The 11587-nt window shown below is 41.9% G+C and overlaps 1 protein-coding gene across 1 annotated transcript in view; it reads right to left on the reverse strand.

Moving 5' to 3' along the window:
- LOC122540182 (dynein axonemal heavy chain 8-like) overlaps positions 1-11587 on the reverse strand; it is a 1320893-nt gene that overhangs the window by 901231 nt on the left and 408075 nt on the right. The window contains exon 18 of the mRNA XM_043675532.1: positions 4534-4721. Coding sequence (XP_043531467.1) covers positions 4534-4721 — 188 coding nt within the window. The remainder of the gene's footprint in view (positions 1-4533; positions 4722-11587) is intronic.

Here is an 11587-nt window from a genome sequence, read left to right on the forward strand (position 1 = left end):
GTGAAACTTGAAAGGGTTCAGAAAAGATTGACAAGGATGTTGCCAGGTTTAGAGGATTTGAGCTATAGGGAGAGGCTGAACAGGCTGGGGCTGTTTTCCCTGGAGCGTCGGAAGCTGAGGGGTGACCTTATAGAGGTTTATAAAATTATGAGGGGCATGGATAGGGTAAATACGCAAAGTCTTTTCCCTGGGGTCGGGCAGTTCAGAACTAGAGGGCATAGGTTTAGGGTGAGAGGGGAAAGATTTAAAAGAGACCTACGGGGCAACTTTTTCACACAGAGAGTGGTATGGAATGAGCAGCCAGAGGAAGTGGTGGAGGCTGGTACAATTGCAACATTTAAAAGGCATTTGGTTGGGTATATGAATAGGAAGGGTTTGGATGGATATGGGCCGGGTGCTGGCAGGTGGGACTAGATTGGGTTGGGATATCTGGTCGGTATGGATGGGTTGGACTGAAGGGTCTGCTTCCATGCTGTACATTTCTATGATTCTATGATGCACCAAAGAAAACATTCCACTCGGGTACATTACAGTTTGGAATGGCAACTGCTCCGCCCAGGATTGTAAGAAATTACAGAAAGTTGTGTGCACAGACCAGACCATATCGGAAGCCAATCTCTCATCAGTGGAGTCTATTTACACTTCTTGTTGCCACGGAAAGGCTGCCAACATCATCAAAGAGCCCACTGCCCCCCCCCCCCCCCCCCCCCACTCTGGTAATGATCTCTTCCAATCTCTTGGGTCAGGCAAAAGATACAGAAGCTTGAACACATGGACCAACAGGTTCAAGAACAGTTTCTTCCCTGCTGTTATTAGACTGCTGAATGGATCTCTGTAATTCAAACCTAATGCTGATGTTGCTTTGTACACCTCCTGCATAGATGTAACCTTGTATGCCTCCCTCTGTCTAAGTAACCTATGATCTGTCTGTCCTTGTATGTTCTCATCTGCCTGTACTGCTTACAAACAAAACTTTTCACTGTACTTCGGTACATGTGACAACAATAAATCAAACCAAACTTTTATTCTCCTCCAAATCATTTATAGGTATATCTTAAACAGCAAAGTCCCAGCACTGATCACTGTCAAACACCACTGGCCACAGATCTCCAGTCAGAAAAACATCCTTCCATCACTATTTTCTCTTTCCTCTGACCAAATCAGTTCTGTATCCATCTTATCAGCTCACTGTGACTTCACCTTCTGCATCAGCCTGCCATGAGGAACCTTGTCAAAGGCCTTGCTAAAGACAACATCTACTGTCCTGCTCTCATCAATCACCTTTGTCACTTCCTCAAAAAAACCCAATCATAATTTTAAGATGCAACCTCACCCACACAAAACGATGCTGCCTATCACAAATAATACATATTTTCCCAAATATGAGTAAATCCTTTTCTAAGAATCTGCTCCATAAATTTCCATTCCATTGACATAAAGCTCACCATCCTGTACTTTCCCTGATTATCCTTGCTGCCCTTCATAACAAAGGAACAAAATTGGCTATTCTCCAGTCCTCTAGGGCCTCTCCTGTGATTAAAGAGGATACAAAGATTTTGATCAAGGCCCCAGAAATTTCCTTCCTTGTCTCCCTAAGTGTGTTGGGATAGACCCCATCAAGTCCTTTGGGAATTTGCTATCTTAATGTTTTCAAAACACATCCTCCTGGAGTTAAAGGGAATAGGGGAAATCTCTCTGCTGGTTGGAGTCATACCATGCATAAATGAAGATTGTTGTGGTTGTTGCAGCTCAGCCATTTCAGCTACAGGATACCTTTACATGACATCCTTAGGTTAGTATCCTAGACCCAATCATCTTCAGCTGCTTTATAAATGAGCTGCACTTCATCGTAAGGTCAGAAATGGGGATGTTCGCTGATAATTGTACAATGCTCGACACTCTTCAGGTCTCCTAGGATATCAAACCAGTCCATGTCCAAACCCAGCAAGACCTGGACCTAATTTGGGCTGAAAAGCAGGAAGAAACATTCGCATCACACAAATTCCAGTCAATGACCAAATCCAACTCGCATGAATAGAGTCATAGTCTCCTGATTCCCACAGTCAATATGCTGGGGGTTACTACTGACCAAAATCTGTACTGGTCTAGCCATATAAATACTGTGGCTACAAGAACACAGGGAACACGCTCTTCCTCCAGGCGTCGTGTTGCCATGGTCTAGCAAGGACCTGCATGTCCTTGGCGGAGTGGGAGGGGGAGTTGAAGTGTTCAGTTGGGTTGGTTGGTATGGGTGTCCCAGAGGAGTTCTCTGAAACGTTCCGCAAGTAGGGGGCCTGCTCTGAAACGTTCCACAAGACCACCTTCTTGACCTGCAATCTTCTTCCCGACCTCTCCGCCCCCACCCCCTCTCCGGCCTATCACCCTCACCTTAACCTCCTTCCACCTATTGTATTCCCAACGCCCCTCCTCCAAGTCCCTCCTCCCTACCTTTTATCTTAGCCTGCTTGGCACACCCTCCTCATTCCTGAAGAAGGGCTTATGCCCGAAACATCGATTCTCCTGTTTCTTTGATGCTGCCTGACCTGCTGCGCTTTTCCAGCAACACATTTTTAAGCTACAAGAACACATCAGAGGCTAGGAATACATAGCACCAAATAACACACTTCCTGACTCCCTCAATCTGATCCACCGTTTACAAGTCACAACTCAGAAGTGTGAAGAAGTACTCCCCACTTGCCTGGATGAGTGCAGCTCCAACAACACCTAAGAAGCTTGACACCATCCAAGACAATGCAACCTGCTTGATTGGTATCACATCCACAAGCATCCACTCTCTGAAATACCAGTGCTCAGTAGTAGCAGTGTGTGCCATGTACAAGAAGAACTGCAGAAAATCAACAGTGCTCCTTTGACAGCACATTCCAAAACTTTCATATAAAAGTGCAGGGGCAACAGATAAATGGGAACACCACCACCTGCAAGTTCCCCTCCAAGCCACCCACCATCTCAATTTGGAAATATATAACTGTTTCTTCACTGTTGCTGAAGCAAAATTCTGGAATTTCCTTGCTAAGGGTCAACCTATAGTATGTGGACTGTAGTGGTTCAAGCACCACCTTCTCAAGGGCAACTAGGGATAGGCAATAACCTCTGGCTCGGGTAGTGATGCTCAGGTCTCACATGTGAATAAATCAAAGATGTGCTCAGTTTTAGATTGGTTCTTTCTCTCATTGCAGAAAGTAATACAGAAAATAAGATATGGGAGGGAACTGGAGGTTTCCTTCAGACATTTCACAAGCTACAAGCAGCAAGGGAAAGAATTAACAATTTTCCATCAGAGTGACAGGATTTTTTTAAAATTGAAGCCTCAAAGTATTAGGCCTTAATTGTTTATGAGAGCTGGCAGGAGATTTTGAGGAAAACTTGAAAAGAATAGTTTCTTGAGTGTCTAGACAAACCAACAGCTGGATATGTATTACATTACAACAAGAAGTAAGTTTCCAATCCATGGGCCTTTTTCAAGTTACATAGAATTTTTTGGAACAATTATCGTCGTGAAGCCAAACTGGTTATTTCTCCATATGTGTAGTTTGTCATAAAGTACGTGCACAGATTATTCAAGGTGGGAAGACAAGTAGAGAGGGCAGTAAATAAAGCAAACAGTGTCCTTAGCTTTACTAATGGAGGCAGAGAGTACAGAGCTTGTAAAAACACTTGTTAGATCTCAGCTGGAGTATTGAGTACGGTTGTGGATACTACATTATATACACACGTTGGAGAGACTGCAGAAGCAATTTACTGGAATAGTTACAGTTATGATACACCAGCAATGAGGTCAGATTAAGACAATGGGGCTGTTCTCATTGGAGACAAGCTTGAGAGGGATCTATTTGAGGTTTTCAAAATCATGATGGGCTTGTCAGAGTGAATGGTGTGAAGCTGTTTCCGCTTGGGTGTGTATCTCTGAGTGCTGCAGAAGTACAATGGTAGTTGTTGGTGCAACCTAATGTGCAGCACTGAAGTGTAGAAGCATCCCATAAGTGATCTGGAGATGTGCCATGAGCACTCTTAGAGGCCAGCACATGTCAGATGCTAGATAGAGGGTATCTGTGGCAGGTGTACTGAGATGCTGGCAATGTTCAACATGTTCACTTTTAGAGCAAGTGACGAGTTAAATTTGTTAGGTGCCCATTCTGGTTTCCTTGTCGAGTTTTCCTGATGCTAAATATTAATGTCAATTCCTGAGGCTAAATATTAATGAGGCAAGTTATGCCATTAACATGACAATTAATAATCAATAATGACCATCAATTGACTCACCTGCTATCTACTGAGAGTCTCACCCAAGCCACTTGTGAAAAGAATAAAAGATAAAGGGAAAGATAATCCTAATGTCAAGATGGGCCTTGTCCAATTCTGCCGTACATCTCGCAATAGCCAACATCACTCAGACCCATATATGATTCTACCATTCAATTTTGCTTTCTATTGATGATGGCCATCCAATGATCATCCATACAGAAATTGCTAAACACATCTTATCATATCGCAAAGAAATAAAATATGACCTACCTCCAAATTATTACAGTTAGATTTTAATGTATTTTCAATTTTTAGCAGACGTTTGGCTATCTCTGGAACCTCCAAACCCATTTTTAACATGCATTTAGACTCTCGAAGAATCTCAAGAATTCTGTGATCAAAGTTCGAATAGAGTTTTCCAGTCTCTGGATCTCGTATCAAAAGAGTTGATTGCAGCACTATATAAAAATGTTGTTAATAATATTCAGATATGTGCATATCCGCAATATATTTTTATGATAACTGTTAATGCAGCTAAATTTACAGTGTTGAAATAATCATTTTACTAGGTTGTGGACAATTGCATAAATTTTCATCCTATTAGTTGAACATGTAAATATAACTCACTTCCAAATACCTATTTATAGAGTTCAATGTATGTGCAATCTTCAGGAAATATCTAGCTGTCTTTTACACCATATGGTTCACGTTTTATATTTATTTAGACATGAATAACTTCCACCAAAAAACCCAGTTCTGCCACACACTTATAAGAATTTCAATAACACCCCAATAATGCTCATGATTTTCATTACCATTCTTTGGTTTTGCTTCTATTATTGAATCCCTCAACTCCTGCACTACTATTTAGTTAACTATAGATAGTTTCATAGTTTCAGGGTATAGAAGCAGGGGGAGGCCATGTGGCCTGTTGAGCCTGCTTCGCCATTCATGAAGATCATGGCTGATCTATCCATCATCTCAGCTCCCCCTACCTGCATTAACCCCATAACTCTTAATTCCCCTCCCATGCAAAAGCCCATCCAACTGTGTCTTGAATATATCTAACAAAGCTGCCTTCACTGCTTCATTGGACACAGAATTTCATCGATTCATTGCTTTCTGGGAAAAGCAGTTCCTCCTCATCTCTGCCCTCAAGGGGTCAGGTAATAGTATGGATAGAGGATTGGTTGACTGACAGGAAGCAAAGAGTGGGGATAAATTAGTGCTATTCTAGCTGGCAATCAGTGATGAGTGGTGTGCCTCAATTATATACAATTTATATAGATGATTTGGAGTTGGGGACCACGTGTATGGTGTCAAACTTTGCTGATGACACGAAGATAAGTGGCAGACCAAAGTGTGCAGAGGACTGTGAAACTTTGCAGAGGAACATAAATACATTGGGCAAAGGTCTGGAAGATGGAATACAATGTTAGTAAATGTGAAGTCATACAATTTGGTAGGAGTAACAGCAAAATAGATAATTACTTGAATGGTAAAAAGTTGCAGCATGCTGATTTACAGAGGGACCTGAGTGTCCTTGTGTGTGAATCACAGAAGGTTCGTCTGCAGGTACAACAAGTAATTAGGAAGGCAAATGGAATTTTGTCCTTTATTGCGAAAGGATTTGAGTTTAAAAGCAGAGAGGTAATGTTGCAGCTGTATAAGATGCTGGTGAGGCCACACCTGGAGTACTGTGTGCAGTTTACTTGAGAAAGGGTGTACTGGCACTGGAGAGAGTGCAGAGGAGATTCACTATGTTGATTCCAGAGTTGAGGGGGTTGGATTATGAGGAGAGGCTGAGTAGATTGGGATTATGTTCTTGGAATTCAGAAGAATGAGGGGGGGAATCTTATAGAAACATAGAAAATCATGAAAGGAATTGATAAAATAGAAATAGATAACATGTTTTCATTGGTATGTGAAACTAGGACAAGAGGACATGGCCTCAAGATTAGAGGAAGCAGGTTTAGATGTGAACTGAGAAGGAATTTCTTCAGCCAGAGGATTGTTAATCTATGGAATTCCTTGCCCAGGGAGGTAGTTGACGCTACTTCAGTTATTGCTTTTGAAGCTAAGGTGGATACTTCTTTGAAAAATAAAGGAATTAAGGGATATGGTGAAAACGCGGGTAAGTGGAGTTGAGTCCATGAAAAGATTAGCCATGATCTTATTGATTGGCAGAGCGGGCTCGAAGGGCTGGGCAGCCTACTCCTGTGCCTAGTTCTTATGTTCTAAATCTATTCCCACTAATCTTGAGGCCATGTACCCTTGTCCTAGTCTCATCTACCAGCGGAAACAACTTCCCTACCTCGACTTTATCTATCCTTTTTATAATTTTATATGTTTCTGGAAGATCCCTTCTCATTCTTCTAAATTCTAGAGAGTACAGTCCCAGGTGGCTCAACCTTTCCTCTCAGAGTAATCCCTCACCTCTGGAATCAACCTGGTGAACCTCCTCTGCACTGCCTCCAAAGCCAATGTATCCTTCCTCAAGTAAGGAGACCAGAATTGTGCACAATAGTCCAGGTGCTGCCTCAGCAACACTTTGTACAATTGCAGCAGAACCTCTCTGCTCTTAAATGCAATCCCTCGAGCAATGAAAGGCATATTCCGTTTGCCTTCCTGATTACCTGTTGCAGTTGCAAATCAACTTTTAGTGATTCATGTACGTGCACTTCTAAGTCTCCCTGCACAACAGCATGCTGCAACCTTTCACCATTTAAATAATACTCTGACCTACTATTTTCTCTTTCAAAGTGGATAACCTCACATTTACCAACATTGTACTCCATCTGCCAGACCCTAATCCACTGATTTAACCTATCTAAATCTCTCTGAAAACACTTCACATTCTCTGCACAGTTTGTCTTTCCACGTAATTTAGTGACATCAGCAAACTTGGATATGTTACACTCAGTCCCTTCTTCCAAATCATTTATATATAGCATGAACAGTTGCTGGCCCAACACCGACCCCTGGGGCACCCCGCTCACCACTGATCTCTACCCAGAGAAACACCCATTTATCCCAGTCCACTATCCACAACTCTATGCATTCTTATCTTATGGATGAGTCTTTTATGCAGCACCTTACTGAACACCCTATGGAAATCCAAGTATAAACATCCATCTGTTCCCTTCCATCCACCACACTTGTTACAACCTCAAATATCTCAAGTAAGTTTGTCAAACACAACCTTGCCTTTGTGAATCCGTGCTGCATCTGCATGAGGGAATCCCTTCCATCCAGATGTCTCACTATTTCTTCATTAATGATAGCCTCCAGCATTTTTGGGATGATGGATGTTAAGCTAACTTGCCTGTAGTTAGCTGCCTTTTGCCTACACCCTATTTTAAACAGCAGGGTGACATTTGCTGTCTTCCTGTCCGTTGGGACCTGCCTAGAGTCCAGTGAATTGTGGTAAATTACCACTAACGCAACTACTATAAGTTCTGTCACTTCTTTCAGATGTATTCCATCAGGACCAGGGGATTTACCTACCTTTAGATCCTCAGGTTTGCTCAACACCAGCCCTTTTGTGATAACAATTGAATTGAGGTCCTCATCTCCCATCATATCCATAACATCATTCTTTGGCATGTCAGATACATCTTCCACTTCGAGGACTGACACAAAATAGATTCAAGGTCTCTGTCATTTCAGCATTACCCAATATTAATTCCCTTTTCTCATCCTGCAAGGGATCTCCATCCACTTTAGCCATCCTTTTCCGTTTTATTTATTTATAAAAACTTTTCCGACCTGTTTTAAATTCAGTGTTAGCTTTCATTCATAATCTATTTTTCCTTTCTTTATTGTTTGCTTCGTGGCTCTTTGTTGCTTTTTAAATTTTTCCCAATCTTCTTGCTTCTCATTACACTTTGCAAGCCTGAGCTTTTAGGTTAGATTCCCTACAGTGTGGAAACAAGCCCTTCAGCACAACAAGTCCACACTGTCCGAAGAGTAACCCACCCAGATCCATTCACCTACTCCTTACTCATGCACCTATTACTATGGGCAATTTAACATGGCCAATTCACCTGACCTGCACATCAGACACAGGGAGGATGTGCAAACTCCATGCAGACAGTCACCCGAGGCTGGAATCGAACCCAGATCCCTGGCACTGTGAAGCAGCAGTGCTAACCACTGAGCCACTGTGCCGCCCAAATTGGATACCTTCCTTTATTTCCTTGGTTATCCAGGGCTGGCTCTTCCTACCCTTGCTATCCTTATTTTTTTCAGGAATATAATTTCCTTGAGCACCGTGAAAAATCTCTTTGAAAGTCCTTTGAAATCTCTCTGATAGACAACCTTCTTCCAAGCAGATCACAAATCAGGGTAACCCAAGCCTTACCTATCCATGAACAATTGTAAGATGAACAGCTCTTTTTATTGAGGATGCTTACCTGCTGCGGAGATGCCAAAAGCCAGACTGCACTTGGAAATAAAAAAAACAGCTTGCATCAGATTTGTCTTCTTGGCCATCCATTGCAAGCAGTGAAGAAGCTTTAAGAAAAATTTGCATTTATTTTACCTGGCAAGAATAGGCCAGGACTATTTTCTCTCAAAAAGAGGATTAGAGATGAACATGGGCATGATAAGCCATACGGAAGGACTGTAAATCTCAACTGTCTCAATTTTAATACATGGAGCTTGACTGGTAAGGTGAATGAACTTAGAGCATTGAACAGCACATGGGATTATGATATTGTCGCCATCACTGAGACATGGTTGAAGGAAGGACAGGACTGGCAACTCAGCATTCCAGGATATAGAAGTTTCAAATGTGATGAGAATGTGTAAGAGAGGTGGAGGCTCATATTATTGATAAAGGAGCCCATCACTGAGTAATGAGGGAGGATGTCTTAGAAGACTCCTCAAACGAGACCATCTGGGTCAAATTTAGAAATAGAAATCACTTTGCTGTGATTATACTCAGGCACCTCAACATCATAGGGAGATGGAGGAGCAAACATGGAGGCAAATCGCAGAGAGGTGTGAAAGGAATAAGGTTAATGTTGTATAAGATTTGAACTTTGCCAACATGAACTGGAATTGTCTTAATATAAAATAATTAGATGGGGTGGAATTCTGGAAGTGCATCTAGATGAGATGTTTGTGCAGTGCATATATAATCCGACTAGAGATGGAGCAGTGCGAGAAGTAATCCTAGGAAATTAAGATAGTCACGTGGTTGAATGGTAGTGAATGCACATTTTGGGATTGTGACCGCACCTTCTGAAGCTTCAAAGTCTTTATGGAAAGAGATTAGAATAGTGCAGAAGATAAGTATCCAAGTTAGAGAAAGGCCAATTTCAGTATCATTAAACAGGATATGGCAAAAATAAAGTGGAAGCAGCTACGTGCAAGTAAATCTATATTTGGAAAATATGAGTCTTTTAAATTTGTATAGTGAGATGTCAAGGCCACTGTGTTCCTCTAAGAATAAAGAACACAGACAGCAAGTCTGGGAAATCTGGGATTTCAAGGGATTCTGAGAGTTTGATAAAGAAAAATAAGAAAGCATATGTTCGCTAAAGCACATGAAAGACAAGGACATAGAGTTCAGGGTGTTGCTGAAAAAAAATTAGGGGGACAAAGAGGACTCATGAAATATTTTTAGCAGATGGGAATAAGGGAAACCCCAAGCCATTTTATAAATATATTAACAGTTAGGGGATTGCCAGGGAAAGATTGTGGATTTTAAATACCAAATGGACAACTTGCACGTGGAGCTTAAATATGTGTGAGATGTCTTAAATGAATATTTCAGATCTATATTCACAAAGGAGAAAGATATTGCAGCTGGAGCTTTCATTGGGATGGTGAGTTTCTGAAGCATATTAAAATGGCTAAGGAGGAGAGATTAGCTGTTTTGGCACACATAAAGGTGCATAAATCATCAGGGCCTGATGAGATGCACCTTACGCTTCAACAGGAGGCAAAGGAAGTTATCTTTATTACTTCAGCTGGCAAATTGGGCAGAACAGCAAAAATAAAACTTAATCCTGGTAAATGTGAGGTGGTGCATTTTGAGACGTTCAATAAGGGAAGGATTTACATAATGAACAATCAGTCCCAAGGTAGTATTGAGGAACAAAAGGATCTTGGTGTACAAGTCCACAGGTCCCTGAAGGTGTCAGCAGAGGTAGATCAGGTGGTAAAGAAGGCACATGGGATGTTTGCCTTCATTAGCCAGGGTGTAGAATATAGGGGCAGGGGAAGCCTTGTAGCAACTTTGTAGAGCATCAGTGGAATACTGTGTGCAGTTATGTTCGCCACACTAAAGGAAGGATGTGATTGCAATCGAGAAGGAGCAGAGGAGATTCATTGTGAAGTTTCCTGGGATGTAAAATCTCATTTCTAAAAAGTGACTGGTTAGGCTGGGTTTGTTTTTCCTGGAGCAGAGGTGTGTGAGAAAGGATCTGATTGAGGTATGCCAAATTATAAAAGGCATAGAAAGTTGGATTGTGGGAATATTTTCCCCACAGACATGTCAAAGACCAAAAGGCATATGTTTAAGTAGGATCGGAAGAAGACTGTTTCTTCACCCAGAAGTTATTAAAAACATGAATGCACTGCCTGAGATGGTGCTGAAGGCAAGTACTGAAGGACCGAATGGGATCTATCCCAGGTTGCTGAGGGAGGCGAGAGAGAAAATAGCTGAGGCCCTGACAGATATCTTTGTGGTATCCTTAAATACAGGTGAGGTGCCGGAGGACTGGAAGGTTGCTCATGTTGTCCCCCTGTACAAGAAGGGTAGTAGGGATATTCCAGGTAACTACAGACTAGTGAGCCTGACGTCAGTGGTGGGGAAGTTGCTGAAGAGGGTACTAAGAGATAGGATCTATTTATATTTGGAAAGGAATGAGCTTATCGGTGATGTGCAACATGGTTTTGTGTGGGGGAGATTGTGCCTTACCAACTTGATAGAGTTCTTCGAGGAAGTGACCAAGTTGTTATATGAAGAAAGGGTTGTTGATGTCATATACATGGACTTTAGTAAGGCGTTTGATAAGGTTCCCCATTGTAGACTAATGGAGAAAGTGAAGTCACATGGTGTGCAAGGTGTTCTAGCTAGGTGGATAAAGAACTGGTTGAGCAATAGGAGACAGAGAGTAGTAGTTGAAGGGAGTTTCTCGAAATGAAGAAAGGTGACCAATGGTGTTGCACAGGAGTCAGTGTTGGGGCCACTGTTGTTTGTAATATACATAAATGATCTAGAAGAGGACACTGTTGGTATGATCAGCAAGTTTGCAGATGACACAAAGATTGGTGGAGTAGCAGAAAGCATAAGGGACTGTCAGAGAATACA

The sequence above is a fragment of the Chiloscyllium plagiosum genome, chromosome 3 (genome assembly GCF_004010195.1).
Source record: "Chiloscyllium plagiosum isolate BGI_BamShark_2017 chromosome 3, ASM401019v2, whole genome shotgun sequence".
NCBI lineage: Eukaryota > Metazoa > Chordata > Chondrichthyes > Orectolobiformes > Hemiscylliidae > Chiloscyllium > Chiloscyllium plagiosum.